The sequence below is a fragment of the Leptinotarsa decemlineata genome, unplaced genomic scaffold (assembly GCF_025532065.1).
Source record: "Leptinotarsa decemlineata unplaced genomic scaffold, Ldec_3_MD MMD2_tig00078422_RagTag_RagTag, whole genome shotgun sequence".
Lineage (NCBI taxonomy): Eukaryota > Metazoa > Arthropoda > Insecta > Coleoptera > Chrysomelidae > Leptinotarsa > Leptinotarsa decemlineata.
In genome coordinates, this window is record NW_027412747.1 from 11,355,744 (window position 1) to 11,376,173 (window position 20,430).

At 34.9% G+C, this 20,430-nt stretch overlaps 1 protein-coding gene across 1 annotated transcript; it reads left to right on the forward strand.

The window, feature by feature from the left end:
• Positions 1 to 406: 406 nt before the first annotated feature.
• On the forward strand, positions 407 to 18,101 carry LOC111515113 (protein phosphatase 1 regulatory subunit 42). The gene is made up of 6 exons (XM_074186433.1): positions 407 to 643; positions 706 to 1,011; positions 11,236 to 11,470; positions 11,527 to 11,640; positions 17,758 to 17,892; positions 17,951 to 18,101. Exons 1-6 carry the CDS (start codon positions 524 to 526, stop codon positions 18,040 to 18,042), a joined length of 1,002 nt encoding a protein of 333 aa, XP_074042534.1. The 5' UTR covers positions 407 to 523; the 3' UTR covers positions 18,043 to 18,101.
• The last annotated feature ends 2,329 nt before the right edge of the window (positions 18,102 to 20,430 follow it).

Sequence of the window (20,430 nt, forward strand, 5' to 3'; positions counted from 1 at the left end):
CCTGAAGTAACACGCTGTCTGTTCAAGGCTAATAGTGCTTGTCTGCTATCAGTGCAGATTGTTATGTTTTTGCCAGAAATTCTTTTCTTGGTTATTTCTTTTGTGGCGATTGAGATACCAGCCATTAGATACCATTAGATCATATTTATCAGAGTAAATCTTTCATATCCCATCATTTTTAAAAATTTCTTACGGAAGTGACCGCCAATAATTTAGAATACACGTGTATTCGAAATGCGCCATTACCTACCTGATGTCAAACGCGTACCTAATGATCAGTTTAAAATGGAGAGAGTAGAAAAATACCATATTGGTTGACTTCAGTTATATGAGTACTGAAATGAAATCTGCGACAAGTTGTTGAACATCATGTTACTATAGCAATACCGATCAAACATCATAAACAAATCGTTATTTTATTTCTTTTGGTTATGTGCTTTCACTATGTAACTGTAAACTTATACCCCATACGTTTTGACTGACTGAACATAATTTGACATTATCGGAAAATATTGTGTTTGAAATGGGCATTATCTCAGTTGAAAATTCGAACTCAGTTGCCACCAATCTGAAAAAAGACGTTACCAAGACGAATAAAAAAAGCTCACATTTGTACCATCAAGAGAAGCATTTGAAAACCATTGTGAGAATGATGGGAATTATTGTAAGTAACGATTGAAAGTTTTTTCAAAATCATTTTTTCAGCCCAAATCAACCTTGTCGAAAGAAACCCTGGTGATCTACTTGTACGGAAACAACTTAACTAGTATAGAGAACTTGAATGGATATCCAAATTTAACAAGCCTTTATCTACAGAACAACAATATCACTGAGATAAGAAACTTACAATATCTCAAGAAACTGAAAAAACTCTACATAGGTCATAATAATATCAGTGTTCTAGAAGGGTTGAATAATCTCGTGTCTTTGGAGGAATTACATATTGAGAAACAGGCTCTACCAAATGGAAGTTGTTTATGTTTTGATCCCCGGACAATTTTTGCTATTTCAGTAAGTAGTTATTTGAAATGAATGGAGCTCAGAAAAATAATTGAAATGTTATGACACGATAAAATCTTCTTCACAAAATGATTTGAATTAACTTCTGTTGAAACCTTAGAAATGTTTTATCCTTTTATGGCCATTTGGCAGCCCTTATCACCTGATCATTTTCATAACTCTCAATGACCCCAATACCAGGGACGTAAAGAAATTAATTATACGAATAACAAAAATAGACACAAAATACGATGTTGAAAATATACCTTATATCGTGTGTAATATATTTAGTATGTTGAAAGTTTTATCTACAATCGTAATTATTTTATTCGATTCCATGTAATAGCGGCTGCATAACAATTTTATGTTGTTTTTTTGCTATTTGATAAGAAACTGAAAATTTTGCTAAATTTGATCTTTTAATGTTTCTCAATTGAACTCCAACAATACATTTATAATGAATTGATATACTTAAATATAATACAAAATATACGGATCGTTTCTTTGACCATGTGGTAACAATGCTATATTCTAAACCGTAACATATACGAAGACGACCAAATGGTAAAAAAAGGAACTGCTTTCAGGAACAATACAATGGTCGAAAACAATTTACGCGGAAACTCGTCCTTCTAGAGTTATTCGGGAAAAAACGATAAAACGTTTTGTATCAACATGGCCACCATCAACTTTTTTTTAAAATAAGGGCCTGTCTTTTTTATTACAGATATTTATGAAGCAATAAATTCACTGTCCAAGGGTATATCACATTTGATATTTTTATAGCGTTTCATTCGAAATAACTACCATCATCAGTGACAAAATTTTTTAATTACAGTCCTGTCGTTACTTCTTCTGTAAACTGTTTCGATTTCTTCAAAATATAATTCAGACAACCCAATAAATTCGATAGGTAGGTACCATATCATAATGAAAATTAGTACTTTTTCGTTACCACATGAAAATTTACACAGTAAAAACATCTTTTTTTTAAATTTAGAATTGGTCAGTTGCAAAAATTATGCTAATCAAGATTATTCTTTACGATAAATTGTCCACAAAATAGGAATTTTTGTAAAATCCACCAGAACTATTTTGGAAAAGAACAAATATAAATGCTACAGGATAAGCAAAGTTCATCATCTCAATGAAAGAGGTTACAGAAGGAGAGTACGATTTGCGAAGTCGTAGAAATAGGGAGGTTGGAAAAATTTGTAAAAACATAATATGGACGGATCAAATTCGCCAACAATGTTTGGTTTAACAGAAATATGCACTATAGGTGGAATGATAACAAATGATCATTTACATGGGGAAACCAATTTCCACGAAAGGTTCAGAGTAAATGTTTGGTTGGGAATTGTGAGAACAAACATCCTTGGCCCTTTCTTTTACGATGATCATTTGAATAGTGAAATGTATTTTCATTTTCTATTCAATGAAATCGATGGCTACTTAGATGAATTGCCACTGAATATCCGCCATGAAATTCAATATTTTCAACAGGACGGCGTTCCTCCCCATAATGCAGCAATAGTAAGGGAACATTTAGATGCAATATTCCCAAGAAAATTGATTGGAAACAATGGAACAATCAACTGGTCAGCTCGATCCTCAGATCTAACTCCTTTAGATTATTTTTTCTGGGGATACATAAAGGATTGTTTTTATGTTTGATTGTTGTCACTGATGACGGTGGTTATTTCAAATGAAACGCTATGAAACTATCAAATGTGATATACCCTTTGATTGTTAATTTATTGCTTCATCAATATCTGTAATAAAAAAGACAGATCTTCTTGAAATAATCATTTAAGTAGGTACTCGATTTATACCGGGTGTCAACGAATCTATTAGACAAGTCATAACTTCTAGACTATTAGGTGTATCAAAACGAGATTTGGTACAGATAAATGGTATGTGGAGAGGAGAGTTTTCACATATTTTTCACTTTCCGGTTACTTCCGGTTTCAGCGGAAATGGCTCCGGTTCTGAATTTTTAAATGGAACACCCTGTATATTGTAACATTTTTGGATTTCTGAGACAATTCTGGCTCAGAAACTGACATTTCCGGAAGTTTTTCAGCCTACTTGATTTTTTCAGAGTCACTTTTAAAATTGCATCTAGGTGGCCATGATCGGACGTAAACTAATCTATGGACCTCAGGTGATATCAGAAAATTGCAATAGCGGAGTTTTAGTGACTAGTGTGTTGAATATGAATGAGACAAGTTTACAAAATAACATTTTCGTGTCTAACTATTATTTTTCAAATGGCGACCATTTTTTGACAAGCACTTTCCGGAAAAAGGATTTTTTGACAAATCTAACGATACTAATTTATTTGCGATTGGATTACAAATAAGAACATAAATTAAATATTACTGAGAAAAATACTCGATACAAATTCATTAACTTTTGTCAAGGGTGCCATGGATAGGAATGATGCATAATATTTTGCGGTTATTTCCATCAAGTCCACTTTGGAGAACAAAACGCTCACCTAGGTTATGACAGTGACATAAGCTTTATGAGCAGAAAGTAGAAGTTTCTCTTGATTTTCGTTAATTTTAGTTTAATTTTTCGTCGAAATAATGTATACACAAAGTGAAAAAGTGGATATGTTGTTATTGTTTGGAGAATGCCACAGAAATTCAAGGAAAGCTGCTTAGTTGTATGCTCAGAGATATCCCAATCGGCAACACCCATCTCATCAGTATTTTCCCTATGTTGAGAGTCGTTTTAGGCAAGAGGGAAATCGAGACGCAGAACAGAGGTTTGTCATAAATGAGGAGACTGAGATTATCGTTCTTGCTATGGTAGAAGTTGACAAAACGGTTTCTTTAAGAGAAATTAGTAGAGAAATGCAGATAAGTCACGAATCAGCAAGAAAAATACTGAAAAAGCACGGATATCGAGCATTTAAATATCAGTTACATCAACATTTGTATGCTGACGACGGCAATAGAAGAGTAGTATTTTGTGATTGGTTGCTTCAAAATCATAGAGTTAACCCAAATTTTATCAACTTCATTCTATTTTCCGACGAATCACGGTTTACAAATAATGGCATGTTTAATAAGCAGAATTGTCGGGACTGGGCCCAACAAAATCAACATGCAATGAGAGAGGGCAATTTTCAAGAAAGGTTTGGCGTCAATGTCTGGGCTGGTATCGTTGGAAACAGAATAATTGGTCCAATATTGTTTCAAGGTCAGTTAACAGGGGTTAGATACTTGGGTTTTCTTCAAAATGAAATCGAGGATCATCTTAATGATATGCCTTTAGAAGTTTTACGGCAAATTTACTTCCAGCAAGATGGAGCACCACCCCATAATAGCAGAGACGTACTTGATTTTTTAATAGAGCATTTTAGTAATAGAGTTATTGCAACCAACGGTCCAGTATGGTGGCCTGCCCGCTCACCGGATATGACTGTGTTAGATTTCTTCATTTGGGGATATGTAAAAGAAAGGGTCTACTATGCAACAGCCCCAGCCACTCTCGAAATCTTAGAAGAAAGGATTCAACAGGCATTTAGAAGTATATCGCCTCAAATGTTGCAAAACGTGTTGAGAGAAACAATTGAACGAGCTGAAATGTGTCTTGAACAAGAAGGGATGCACTTTGAAAATTTACTATAGTGGAATTTTCAAGAACTTAGGATATTGCAAAAAATCTAAGTGCATCGCTGAAATTATTAGTTAAATTTGTTAAATTTGTTGATCCAATCGCAAATAAATTAGTAACGTTAGATTCGTCAAAAAATCCTTTTTTCGGAAATTGCTTGTCAAAAAATGGTCGCCATTTGAAAAATAATAGTTAGACACGAAAATGTTATTTTGTGAACTTGTCTCATTCATATTCAACACACTAGTCACTAAAACTCCGCTATTGCAATTTTCTGATATCACCTGAGGTCCATAGATTAGTTTACGTCCGATCATGGCCACCAAGATGCAATTTTAAAAGTGACTCTGAAAAAATCAAGTAGGCTGAAAAACTTCCGGAAATGTCAGTTTCTGATCCAGAATTGTCTCAGAAATCCAAAAATGTTACAATATACAGGGTGTTCCATTTAAAAATTCAGAACCGGAGCCATTTCCGCTGAAACCGGAAGTGACCGGAAAGTGAAAAATATGTGAAAACATTCCTCTCCACATACCATTCAACTATACCAAATCTCATTTCAATTCTCCTAATAGTCTAGAAATTATGACATGTCTAATAGATTCGTTGACACCCGGTATAGGTCTCCACTCTTGAGTTTATGATTTAACAATCCCTATAATCTTCAATGCGTAATTTTAAAGTTCAGTTACCTCTCCTTTCATCTTACACGAAAACTCCCAATATAACCGAGTTTTCAAACTTCACTTCTTGTTTCTTGTATTTGTTTATTATATACAGGGCTTTTCATGATGAGCGTTAATTAGCCGTTTCTGGCAAACTATTCAACGAATCAACCTGAAAATTCCACAGTATGCATAAGTCAATATGACCTACACGCCTGAAATATTTTAGACGAAGCGGCGTTGTCGCTTCTACTATAAAGTAGCGGCTTCTTTGATTTTTCAAATGGAACACCCCGTATATAATATCATATCATGATTCATTATCACTTTGTCAACAAATTCAAATACTATTTCCTTATACCTATCTATTACCGTTTAGAAGATATAAATTAATTTCGATATTTTTTTTACCAAACATGAACTTTTATAAATGCTGATGATCTTGAACTCTCTTGCACTAAAACGATCAAATTCGAAATGGAGTGGAATGATACTATGAGGATCTTCACTTCGAGTCATATTTTCATTTGCCTCATACAGGATATTCAAAAAATGCAGATACTTTGATCTCATGAAAAAATGAGGTGGAACTCAATTTTTTCAAACAGAACACCCTGTATATTTCAACATTTTTGAGCTCTACATCCAATTTTAGATTAACTTTGTTCAGATAATACTATTTCTATTTTGAACCGTTTTCGAGATAAACTGTTTCAAACGGAAATTGACATGGTTTTCTTGTTCATCACTCATTTTTGTAAAACAGATTTCGTTTGATGTTTCTCAATCAGTCACAGAAAATACAATGAAAAGATAAATATTAAAATACTCCTCAACCATCGAATGAAACTTCTCTTCAAACAATAGTTTTATTAACGCTGAAACACGAACTGAAAATAATAAACCCATAAATGAATGAGTTAATTCAATCGTCAATGTATTTGAGAATATGTTCAAACACATCTCCACCTCTACTTGAACAAACATGTAATCTCTTCAAAAGATTGTCATGTGTAGCGCTTCTGATCAAGTCTGGAGTCAAACTATTGAAAGCAGTTGTAACTCTCGATTTCATATCTTCCATTGTTGTTATTGGAGTAGAGTAAACCATATTTTTAATGAAACCGCACACGAAATGATCTAATGGATTGCCATATGGTGTTCTAGAAGGCCAACGAAAAGGTCCATTATTACCAATCCATCTGTCTTCCAAGATTTCGGTTGAAGCTTCGCTAACTGAATGAGAATTATGGAGTGGAGCACCATCCATTTGGTACCATACACGTTCTCTTCCTGATCTATTATTCAAAATCATTTGAATTCCATTCCTTAGTAAATCTTCATATTTTGATGCATTCAAATTATCATCATAAAACTCGATATGAAAAATTGACTCCTTCTTTATGGCACAAAATACATTGAATTGCGATCTTTTTTGAAAACCCCTTTGGCGGACAACATGGGGATTTTCTGGCGCCCAATAATGACTGGTGTGTCTATTGAAAACTCCATTTTTTGTGAATTTGGCCGCATCTGTCCATATGATATTGTCAAGGAAATGTTCATCCTCTTGGGTCTTGACAAGTAACCATTCAAAGAATTCCACTCTACGAGGTAAATCAGTCTCTTTCAAATGTTGGACACAGTAGAATTTATAGGGATGCCATTAATGCTTATTAAGAATTCGACAAATTGTCACGTAGGGTATACCTATCTCCCTTTCAGCCTCGTGCAGAGAAGCATTTGGAAATGCATGAAAGTATCCCAAAACTGTTATATCATTGTCATCATCATCCACTTTAGTCTTCTTACGAATGATTTTTGGACGGAAGGTTCCATTCAACCTACAGTTTTTCAGTAGTCGATTTATCATATTATTATTCGACTTCGGAAGTTGTGGATATCTTCTATTGCACTCACCATAAATTATTAATAAATTCAAGAAATCTTTATTACTGTAACCTAACCTTGACATTATTCTATTATAATTGGTAGCTATCACAATCAGTCAAAACCACCAACGAAAGTCTGACGTTAAATAATAATTGGTTCTTTCATTTTTCCAAAGCACACTATTAAAAAATATTAATGTGTACTGTTGTACGTTAGAGACCAATACCTCATTGTATACAAATTGTAACTTTTTCTAAGGTAGGTACATACCAATTTCGAATTGACTGATCTGAGACAGTTAATAAACTGGATCAAAAAGAAATATTACCAAGTATAAAAAAAATGTTGAATATCCAAAATAAGTGATGAATTCAAAAAAAACGAGCAAGAAAACCACGTCAGTTTCCGTTTGAAACAGTTTATCTCGAAAACGGTTCAAAATAGAAATAGTATCATCAGAACAAAAATAATCTGAAATTGGATGAAGAGCTCAAAAATGTTGCAATATACAGGGTGTTCCATTTGAAAAAATTGAGTTCCACTCATTTTTTCATGAGATCAAAGTATCTACATTTTTTGAAGACCCTGTATGAGGCAAATGAAAATATGACTCAGAGTGAAGATCCTCATAGTATCGTTCCACTCCATTTCGAATTTTATAGTTTTAGTGCAAGAGAGTTCAAGATTATCAGTAATTATAAAAGTTCATGTTTGGTATAAAAAATATCGAAATTAATTTATATCTTCTAAACGGTAATAGATAGGTATAGGAAAATAGTATATGAATTTGTTGACAAAGTGATAATGAATCATAATATGATATTATATATGGGGTGTTCCATTTGAAAAGTCAAAGAAGCCGCTACTTTATAGTAGAAGCGACAACGCCGCTTCGTCTGAAATATTTTAGGCGTGTAGGTCATATTGATTTATGCATACTATGAAATTTTCAGGTTGATGCGTTGAATAGTTTGTCAGAAACGGCTATTTAACGCTCATCATGAAAAGCCCTGTATGTGTGTATGTGAGACGTATCCATATCACTAAATTAGATATTCATATTTGCAATTATTTTATCTACTTACATCACCTCAATCATATACACTATTTTTTACTTTTTTCTTAGTTGATAAACATGATCACGCCCTATCCCTCGAAGCCCCGATATATTCGGAAGGGCCGGCCAGCATTATCAACCAATGACCACTCCCCACACCGTGGGGCAAGTGATCGTTGGGTCCGAGAATCTTGTGCCCTGAGCAAGCGCAGTAAGCCAAGAATGACATCCTTCTGCATCTGTGTGGCTGAGATTTCTGCCTCAGTGCGGCAAGCCGGTATAATTTTAAGATTCGAGAGTAGAGAGGGCATCATTCCACCAAGGACTCCAATAATCAGAACAACCATCTTGACAGAGTGGTTTGGATAGAGTCTGCGGAGTACGAAGAGAAAATCTTGATATTTTATCCGTTTTTCCTCCTCTTTTCGGATGATATTTGTCTCGCCAGGAGATGAAAACTGCACGACAAATATTGTTTTGCTCTGGTGATCGAGGAGCACTTCATCAGGCTCATTAGCTTGTTTGAGCCTGAGGGTGGGGAATGAATAGTTCCAATAATTCGGTACTTCTCGTTCCCCACAACGGATTCAATATCCCCCGGAGCGTAGGACAACACTTGTCAATACCGTAAGAGTGTCGTAGATGGTAATATAGCACTCTTAGGGCCGCGTCATGTCGATGGATTTAGGCCGAGACCGCATATGCTGGACATGCTGATAGCAAGTGTTATCAGGTCTCGGGCGCCTCGCGGCAGATCCTGCAACTTGTGTCAGGTACCTCTATACCCATCACGCGACTGCGGTAGACTAAGGTGTTGAAGACACCATCCTAGCAAGCCATGATGAACCCCTCAGTTTTCGACTTCAGCCCACTCGACCTGAGAAAAGCGAACGTCAGGCGCTTTGATAAGCCAAGGTCTCCAATTTTATTGAAAAAGACCCCATGCATTGGCTTATTCTTGTGTTTCCGCAGAAGTAAGGTGATCTCTGCGGCTTTTATCTAACCTTTTTGCTGAACGGGTTCCACCTCGGTGACAAAGTTGTGGCCATCTCGTTCAGTGTCGAAAACTATACTATGCTCGGGCAGCTGCCCTAAAGAGAAATGCTCCAATTCCTGCTCTCTCATGGTCACGGACCATGCAGAGAAGGAGATCCGAACTCCTGACGACTTTACAGGCTATATCCAGTACCATTTTGTCATATAGACACTCCAAACTCGAAAGTACACGGCCTCCCTGTTGTCGGGGGAAGTACAACCGTGGAACGGACGATTTGGAATGCAAACTCCTATAGAGATGCATCATTTTTCGGGTCTTTCCGTCGAGTTGATACAGCTTCTCCCGAGTCCACTTCACTACTCCAAACGAGTAGAGTAAGACTGTAACGGCAAGCATATTTGTTGCAGCAACTTTGTTCTTCCCCGACAGTTCCGATGACCAGATCTGTCGAAGTTTGTACTGATACTTGCCGCGGAGAGAAATTTTCACTACTGTTACCTCTTGTGAGTGCCGTTGTTCCACCCCGAGGAGAAGCGAGTTCGCCAAAGTGGTATCAGTTGTTCAATGCATCTCACTATTTTGTCGGGTACCGCAAGGCATCTGAGCAAATGCAAGATGAGCTTATGCGAAATTGTATCAAATGCCTTACGGTAATCGATCCAGGCCATAGAGAGGTTACGCTTATATTGTATCGAGTCCTGCGTTATACATCTATCGATGAGCAGGTTCTCTTCACATCCAGCAACTCCTCTCTTCGATTCTCACTGCTCATATATCCGTTCGAACACTCGGTCAACTGCGGTGAGTATTCGTGTGTATAAGATGCTTGTAAAAAACGTTTAACACGAATTCAAGCATGTTATCGGTCTGTATTTCTTAGGAATCGACAAATCTCCGCTTTTGGGGATAAGAACGGTCCGCCCTTCGACAAACCAACCCTAGATCGGCTGCTCTCCGTCCAGCCATAAGTTGAAAACTCTGGCCAGATGGCGGTGGGTGCTTGGCAGTTTTTTTCACCAATAAGTGTTCAGCCTATCTGGGCCTGGAGTAGCAAAGTTCTTGGAACCCACAAGGGCTCTTCGAACGTCATCCGGCGTTATCGAGTTACGCAGTTCATTGAGCTCAGGCTCAGACTAGTGGTAATTAGACAAAAGTGTTTCATTCATTTCATTAAAGTGATCATGAATTACCCCAAAATAAACAAGTCATCAGTCACACATGTCTCAAATGAGATGTATTACAGTGTTATTCAATATTGCAGCACGAGTTTGACACTGTTTTCCCTTCTTAGTGTAAATTTTCCAGCCGACACATATCCCCACAGTTTTTGACTTGATCATTCAGGGGTAGAATTTTTAAAATACGAATGAAACTTTCTCAGTGTATCTCTTGAGTCGTTCTTGAACAGTTAGCTGCCATCAGCATAAATATGTAGATTCCTGTCGGGTTCGAATATTGTGAAGAGGAGTGATCCATCACACCACCAAATCTTTATCTTCAATCGGATAAGTCATCATCCTGACCCGTTGAGTTCATCTGCTCCAAAATTCCCAGTCAGAAGAATAGCATCTGAGTGAATGCCATAATAATAAAGGAAATCTAATGAGGTGAGGTAGGTAACTCCTCCCTTGTCCAAGTCTCGAGTGAAATCAACAATAATTTTCATCAGTACTATATTGGTTAACCAGAGACCAGTATTATTTGCCTTTGAGCGACTCACAAACTTTCGGATTCGTAAGAATGTCCCATCAGGGGATCCATATGTGCTCAGTACATAAGTAACGATTCATAATGTAGGTTTCATACCGAAACATCAACTTTTCCTTTAGATCTCGACATTTCTCTTGAATATTAGACTTTTTCCTGAATATCGGCATTTTCAGACATATCGACATTTTTCTCAAAATCTATATCTCAGACTTCAAGAAAGATATCAATTTCTCCATAAAATGTTGAGCTTTGTCGGAAGAATTTGTTTCATAGTGATTTTTTAGCCAACTCTTCAAATCCTGAATGTATCAGGAAATAATATTCCTTCTTTGTCATCCCTGGCTCCTTTGAGGAATTTGAGAGTGATTGATGCATCCGACAATGATCTTGATGACATAAAAGACATTTGCCAGAGTATTCGCAATTGGTACTACCTAACAGAAGCTAATTTCACCGGAAATTCTGTGGGAAAGAAGCACCGTTACAGAGAAACTGTTATTGGAAACACCAACCTTCTAAGTGAGGTTTATGATATGGGTCAATCGAACGGTCGTTTCATTTGTTTTTTTTTGTAGGATTACTAGATGGAAAAAATGTGTCTGATGTGACTCGGTCTTTCGTAAAAAAATTTGAAGAGGAGAAACTACTAAGGACTAAACAGGGTGTTATTTTGTCAGATGTGGTGAAAGGTAACGTTGGCTTTCTTCTTTCATTCTTGATTAAAACCCTCCAACTACTTTAATAGCTTTATAAGCAAACGTGAAGTGAAATTATTATCGGTCACAAACTTATAGCGTATCGTGAAAATGATTCATAAAAGGTGTTTTTTTACTAGTATTTTTCATTTTCAAAATATTACGAACCTAGTCAGGGAAAAAAGAGCACTAGGATGATTTCTAATAGAAGAATTTGGGTAGAAAGATTTGTAAACTGAACATTTTGAACGATAAGTGATTGACAATGATCTATTCGCACAAAATAGTTCCAATTTACCCCCATATTCAGGTAATACTTCATTAGGATAAAAAAAAAATCAATATAGTTTATTGCATGATTTTCACTATAAAAGGGTTTTACAAAAACCGCGACACGTGTTTCGCTATACAATAGCTTCTTCAAGCAACGGAGTTTATGCTTGATGAAGCTATCGTATAGCGAAACACGTGTCGCGGTTTTTGTAAAACTCTTTCATAGTGAAAATCATATAATAAATCTGTCTGTCTAAAATCTGTTTTTCTGTTAATCAGCTTCCGCCCCCATACGAACGACAACTCTCAGAAGTTGAGGAACTTGTGCGAGCTAAGGACTAACGAGGTCTTACCTTTTAACGTGTGATTCCTAACACGGTATTGATTATTTTTTCAATATGTATTTTCATCAAGTATCGGCCAGTTCTATTCAATCATTAAGGTTTTCACTAAATTTCAGAAAATCACAACACTTTACAAAAGATTCTTCTGACATATTCATACTAACTGCATTTCAACTGAATTTGCTACAGTTATTTGAAGTAATGAGGCGCTTATTTAGCAATTACCAATTTCAACAATAGAAAACATATTCAATAAATATTTGGACATTCAGTAAATTTTTCGAAATTCTGAATTATTTGATTTCCGAAAATTCCAAAAGATCAAGTTTGAAACAGTTCTCTACCAAATATAACACGTCATAGTTGTAATTGAACTCATGCTTCTCTGCCGAAATATGGTTGAAAATGTAGAATAACTATGAATAACATTAGATCGGACTTCCATTGTCTGATATTGTATAAAATGATTTGAAATCCCTGAAAGGACTAATAAAAAAGAAGAATTAAAAAAGAATAGCTGTAAAAAACAATTATATTAAGCAAAAATCCTGAAAGGAAATGATAGTGAGATAAAATACAAGCAAAGGATAATTGAACAGAAAATTAAAATAAAAAGCTTAGAGATTCCAAGCCGAGTTACTTCACGACGTTTCGATTGTTAGTATCCACAATCGTCTTCGGCTGATGACTGGTCTAATTCCTTCGAGAGATGACTATTTATGGATCATTCGAGTAATTTCCCTTGTCTCCGCTTTCCTTTTTTCTCTTCACCGACTTAGTGGGAGATGACCGTTTGGCGGGAGTTGGCCATTTTCGCTTGATTATGAATTTACATATGTTGCCTATCTCTTCGCTAGCTTCGCTGAATACATTGTTGGACAATATGTATGCAACTTCTTCGAAGTTATTTCTAAACCAATGTTCCTCTCTGTGTATGATCTCAGCTTGGGACCACTATATGTTATGTTGATAGATCCAGACGCCTTCCTGAAACACATCAACAGCGTAAGACATTCCATCACTTTCACAATGGAGAAGGAAGTCCACAACGAATTGTCATTCTTGGACGTATTGGTGAAGAGGACCGACAGTAAGTGGGAAACATCTGTATACCGAAGACTGAAAAAAGAATCAACAAGACTCTATTAGACCGGGCTTTCGGTCTCTGTTATACGATGGGAGGTCTCGAGAAGGAACCAGACATCATCAAAAATTATCTTCAACGGAATAGCTACTCCAAAGCGATGGTAGAACGGACTTTGGCTGAAAGACAGTAGGAGCCTCGCAAGGAAGAGAAGCCGTCACAACCAGTGCTTGCACTTCCCTAGGTCAGAGGATCATCGGAAAGGATAAGAAGAATTGGCTACAATTACAACATTAGAACCTGCTTCAGATTCGGAAACACTATCCGTAGCAGCCTCACGAAAACCAGGCCACCAAACTTGAACTGCGATTCCAAGAATTGCATTTACCGGATTCCCTATGAGTGCGGAAAATTCTATATCGGTGAAACTAAGAATCAATTGAATGTTTGCATCGTCGAGCACAAGAAACACACACAGCGAGGGGAAACCAGCAAGCAAGCAAGGAATAGCAGATCATGTTTGGACCCATCAACATAACATAGGGTGGTCCCAAGCTGAGAACATATACAGGAAGGATCATTGGTTTTGGAGGAAATTCAAAGAAGCCGCATATATGTTGTCCAAAATACAGCAAAGCTACCACAGAGATACGCAACATATGGAAACCCATGATCAAGCGAAAAATGGCCAACTCTCGCTAAACGATCATCTCCCGCTAAACCTGAGAAGCGGAAAAAATAAAGCGGAGATAAGGGAAAGTACTCAAATGACCCATAGTCATCTCTCGGAGAAATTAGTTGTTCGAATTAACAATGCAATCGAAACGTCGTGAATCTATTAACATTTTATTTTTATTTTTTGTTCAGTTTTTCTGTTCTTACTTGTGTTTTATTTCACTATTATAGCATTTCAGTTTTTTTTTGCTCAATATAATTGTTATTTTCAGCTCTCATTTTTAATTTTTTTTTATTAGTTTTTTCAGGAATTTCAAATCACTTTATATATCAGACAATGGAAGTTCGTCCGAACTAATGAAATTCATTATGAAACATTGTCGATCACCTTCAAACGAACGTAGAATAACTAGTTTTGAAATGAAAGAATCTACTTCTTTGGTCTCCTATTCTTCAGAAAAAGATTTTTCCTGCAAACCACATGTCAACTTTCAAATTTTTGATCCATTCTACACTGAAGTTTTGCCTTCATTGTTTCTAATAAAATCACTTTGATCATTATTTGTTCTGTGAGCCACAATTAAGTCTCCCAAAAAACAAGCGATATTATTGGCAGTATAAAAAAAGTATGTCAATGTCCTGAAAATTTCACTATCGTTCCTTGAAGTCGAATAAGCTTGGTTCTCGGCTTTTTTTCAAAGTTTTTCGGAAATAATAGAGTCGACCTGCCTTGTAACCTTTGTTGACAGCAATTCGTGTGATGAGACATTTTTTTTCTGGAAATTAATTTTCGGCGGTGGAATATTTAATAGTCTGTTACTTTCAGCTAATAGAGATGTATCGTGAAATTATATATGCTAGTGTTCATACCAGATGATTTAGAAATGTATCGGATCAGGAAATGTATCGGATCAGGAAAATGTATCGAGTTACTTACGTCCATTCCAGTGGTTAATTCAATTTGTCGAATTTGAATAAGTTGCTCAACTGCCAGTAAAACGAACTAATATATCACATAACAGCAGGGGAGCCCACGATGCAAAATGGGTATTTACTCGAGCGTCATTGAGAAATATTAGGTTGCAACACTTTGATGAAAGATGAAAAAAATGTTTTATAATATATACCTTTTCATCGGAGAAGCGGCTATATATTTTTGAATATGTAAAAAAATACTGTTACATGGACATACTCGAGCGCGTCAGATATTGATAGCATCAATGTCCTACGTATTTTTAATGATGTTGGTATGTTGATCTGATCGTTTGCATGATGTGGGTGGTTGTACGTAAGGGTAAAAAGTCAAAACAAAAAAAAATCAATCGAGTGCGTCAGATTTCTCAAGGGGGTGTTAAGTGCAACAAAAAAAAGCGCTCATTCAATTATCTGACGATTTAGATTTGACTTGAGGCCATTATTATAATGTGCAAAAAAAATTCGCCGTTTTTAAATACTCAAGCGCGTCAGATTTGGATATATATGTTTTTTTTATGTTTTAGACGTGCTGTCTCATAATCTGACGATTATCTAGAGGGATTCTTATAAATACTAGTATTTATAAGAAATCAATTTAAAAAAGTGTTAAAAATTTAATTTTTTATAATCAATTGATTATTCAATGAAGAAAAATAAATGAAACTTTTTTAATCACTTTTATTTCGAACTAACGTTACAATATATAAGGACATTTTCAAACTTACACAATATATAAGTTTGAAAATGTCCTTATAGGACGAAACTGCAGTAATGTTAGTTACAAATAAAAGTGGTAAAAAACATAGAAAGTTTAGTTTCTCTTTTCGTCATTATGATTTCCTACCACGTGGTAACGGCTACATCCATCAATTAATTGATTAATTAATCATCATTTTCATCTTCATCAAGAACGAGTCTCTGTGATCAGCTGTGATGGCGTTTTGGCAACAGAATTCGAGAGTGGGGACGGAGTGAGAGAGTAATAATTAGAGAAAAAGTGAATAGAGAATAGAGGAATAGAAACTCGGAGAGGGAAATATAGGTATCACACAGCTGCACGCATTAAACTTTATTGACAAATTTTTGTTATTTCGGCTTGCGGAAGTCGTCACATTATATATTTTTCGTTAACCTTGAATTATTTCCTTGAAAATGAAAAAAAATTAGCTACGCTCCCCTATTATAAGTATCTGTACCAGTTTAAGAAATTGTTAATCAACTAATCGGTATGGATTTCATTCTATTCTCTATTTTTATTCATTCTCAAACAGGAAGTTTCTCAGTTTGAAACACTTTATTCAGGTAGGTTCAAATAAAAAGGCAATTTAGGCTTTCTGTTTTCACTTGTGCAGAAATTCTGGTATTAATCTTCATCGGCATAAACTTCAAAAGCATAAGATATTGAATTGAATAATCAATCATATCAGTGGATAATAATCATTTTTCGTGTATTATCAGAACAATTTCAAAGACGTTCGACAAAAGACGATAAAGAAAAAATTACAAAAACTGGAATCACTTGAAACTCCTACAGTATTTTTCATCGAGGAGAAATAAAGCTCAATATGAAAAAGGAAACATTTGATGAAATTGGAATTAATTAACCTTCTTTCAGCGGTGAATTGGCGCAGTGATTGTGAGTCCTTCCCACGATCGAAAGGTCGTTAGTTCGATCATTAGCTCAACCAAATCTTTTTCTTGAGTGAATGTTTCTATTTGGGATGATTCTGTAATATAACATGTCTATCGGACTGCGAATGGATGGTGCTCCCTAGGTGGCTCGGGAGTTGTTAACCTTGCCTACCCAGAACACGAGGCTAATGACCAGAGTTGTCGGTGCTGTTTAGGCACAAAAAAACTACCACCTTTAGTGTATTTCTAACATTTTTTTCGATGGGGTTTTTCAGTAAGTTTTGGCCTCACCAATGAAAAATTATTGAAGTACTGACCGCTCTTTACAACCCCATATTCTTTATAATCATTCGTAAAGAGGAACCAAAGTGATGAAAATTTAAAAAAATCTTCCTTTTCTGAAGGTAGGATGATTATGATATAGAACGTTAAGTTTTTTTCTTTAGTTTCTCATAAAAGCCAGAATACCCTTCAGTTCAATAATACTCACATCAAAACTAAGAATTCCCTGAATTTCACTAGTTCGGACTTCCATTGTCTACTATATAAAATGATTTGAAATCCCTGAAACAAGTAAAAAAGAATAATTAAAAAAGAATAGTTGAAAATAACAATTATATTAAGCAACAATAAACCTGAAATGAAATGATAGTGAAATAAACTACAAGTAAAAATATAATAATTGAATAAATAAAAATCAAAGGAATGAGAAAAGAAAATAATAAAAAAATAAAAAGTGTAGAGATTCCAAATCACGTTAGTTCACGACGTTTCGATTGTTGGTATCTACAATCGTCTTCGATCTATTCAATTATTATATTTTTACTTGTAGGTTATTTCACTATCATTTCATTTCAGGTTTATTGTTGCTTAATACAATTGTTATTTTCAACTATTCTTTTTTAATTATTCTTTTTTACTTGTTTCAGGGATTTCAAATCATTTTATATAGTAGACAATGGAAGTCCGAACTAGTGAAATTCATCACGAAACATTGTCAATCACCTTTAAATAAGAATTCCCTTTCACTGTTTCGATATGAAATTTGAGACGACTACTGAAATACCTACATAACTTCTATTGATCATCAGGGATTGACAATCTACTGAGTTTGGTGGATACTTACAGGTTTGCCGAAAAACTATCCTCCTCCATTGAAAAAAGCTGTATCGGCGTCAATGCTGAAAGGGTCCAAGTGCAAACTTGTGGATGACATGTCAACGTTTGATGAGAAAAACGCAGTCTATATCGCTTGGCAAGCAAGTATGATTTATATATTTTATTGTATGAGACACGTGTACCATGCCTTCTGTCATTTTAGTGCCTAAAAGAAGACCGTACATAAAATCTCCATTGCTCAAGAGAAAACAGGAGAATTCAATGAGAAGTGGTATCATTAATAAATTTCCATGAAGAACGTCATAAATATTTTTTACAAATAAACAGATTTTTATAAATTTCAAAGAAATGAACATTGCATCACTTTTTATTTTTCTCGTTAGTACTCCAGACACGCATAATGAAATTGAAATCCGTATATAATTCATAGGCACGCTACACAACGTAATATACAGTGTGTCCCCAAAGTATGGAATAAATTCGATATTTCCATAACCAAAAGTCGTTTTACAAAAATCTGAAACACGTCGATTTTTAATTTTAATATTCTACATTCAACAACAAAATGTCATTATACAGGGTGATTCATATTAATGTGTTGACGTCATCTTTTTTTTTAAATGCAATACCCTGTATTTGGTATCACTTTAAGATAATCTGTAACGAGCTGATTCCGCAAAAGTATGATACTTGGGGTCTAACGGACAGAATTTGAAAGATGTGCGCTTATAAAATAAATTTTATTGATATCTAATAAAAGTACTAATTAATGAATTACTTTATATTTTTTTCTAATAAATAATTTAACAATAGAGAGTAATCCAGTAATAATTACATGACTTTATTTCAAATTTTCGGACCGTAGTCCTTGCTGTAGTTGACAGTAACCGTGCTAACAAGTATTTCTCATTAATAAAAAAAAACTAGGCGGCTGATTTTTTTTTGTTATTGTGAAATGTCATCATTTCGATTGACGTTCTGTAACTGTTAAATAAGACAGTAGTTATTGCATTAATTCGTGAATTTTCTGTAATATTGCTTCGAATTATTTGAAGTAGTAATGAATTCAAGTGTAAAGCAAAGAATTGAAATAAATATGATGATTGGCTATGGAGACAGAGCGCGAACTCAGATGGAAGTGTGTAACTTATTTGATGAAAAATATCCAGATATCGCAATCAGCAGTCAGTAAGATTGAAAAGAAATTTCCAGAAACTGGTACAGTTGAAAATGCACGCAAATCAGGTCGTCCTTCTGTAAATGATGATACGAAACTAGATGTTCCGCTTACTTTTGAAGAAGATGTGCACACTTCTGTTCGTAAGGCTAGTCGTGATTTCGATGTCAGTAAAACAACTGTACACAAAGTATTGAAATTGAAAATCAACCTTCTATAGGAATTAAACGAGGATGATCCAGATAGAAGAATAGAATTTTGTGAAGCCATGTAACTGTCACCGAGACCGTCTCCTCGTAAAAAATATTTTTTTTTTCTGATGAAGCCACTTTCACATTAAATGGTGGGGTCAACCGTCAGAATGGGGAATGTTCCTCCTGACGAAAATCAAGAAGTTTTCATAAAAGGGCTCTAAAACAATGCATTTTAAACTTATCATTTTAACATTTTTCTTTAAAAAATTATTTAAATACTTAAAAAAGAGTAATAAAATAAAGCATTCAACATTTAAATGGATTCGTTTCTATTTCACCATTTGGCAACATCGGTTATAGCTAATAAAGGACAATGAATCTGTTACCTGTATGAGACAAACGAAGATGACATATTTTAGAGGCGTGCTGTTCTGTTTACCTATGTTCCGAGTTCCGACACATTCTATGACATATGATATTTTGTGCACCTAACCTATCTTTCTCTATATAAATAAATAACAAAACAACTGTTGTTTATGTGGCTTGTGGAGGTGGTATTGAACTATAGTTTATATTTTGCCTAAATTGTTGATTTATAAAGATAATCTTCCTTTTTTACAGTAGAATATCTAGGTACGTATAAATCCTAGGCACTCTTGCCAATATGTGAATTAGAAACAAATCCCTTTAAAAATTAATAGTCTAGTTCATATGTACTTTTTTTGTAACATTTTTCAGCCCTGTCCAAAAATTACGACCAGGGTGTCATTCGATTCGTATTTTTGCCAAGAAAGTTTGAGGGAAGGTCCGAAAACGCGCCGATAAAAATTACAAAAGTTATAAACAATTAGGTGAAAAAAAATGGGGCTTTAGTTTTTTCCTAATATCTCGGAAAATTTTCAAAATTTTGGAAATTTGAAAAGAGATTTGAAAAGATCAATGAATTTGCGTAATAAAAGTACCGACTCCCGAAACTGTATCTCGATTAATTACAATTTTGACATAGCCCTGAAAATAGAGCCAAAAGTGGGTAGTCTGGCTTCCGCGCGCCTTTCGTCACTCTGACATAAAAACAAAAAAAATTATTTAAACTTATTAAATATGAATATTAAGGAATGAAAAAATTCATGTAATGTTATGATACATCAATAAACAATAATCCGCAGTCAAACATTTTTTATCCCAATTTTAACGTTAATTATAAATTTGTTAATTATTACCTTTTCCTAAATTGAAAGTTGATATAAAAATCCTTATAATTATTAAACTAAAAATAAATATAACACAAAATTTTTGGGTGTATTGATTGAT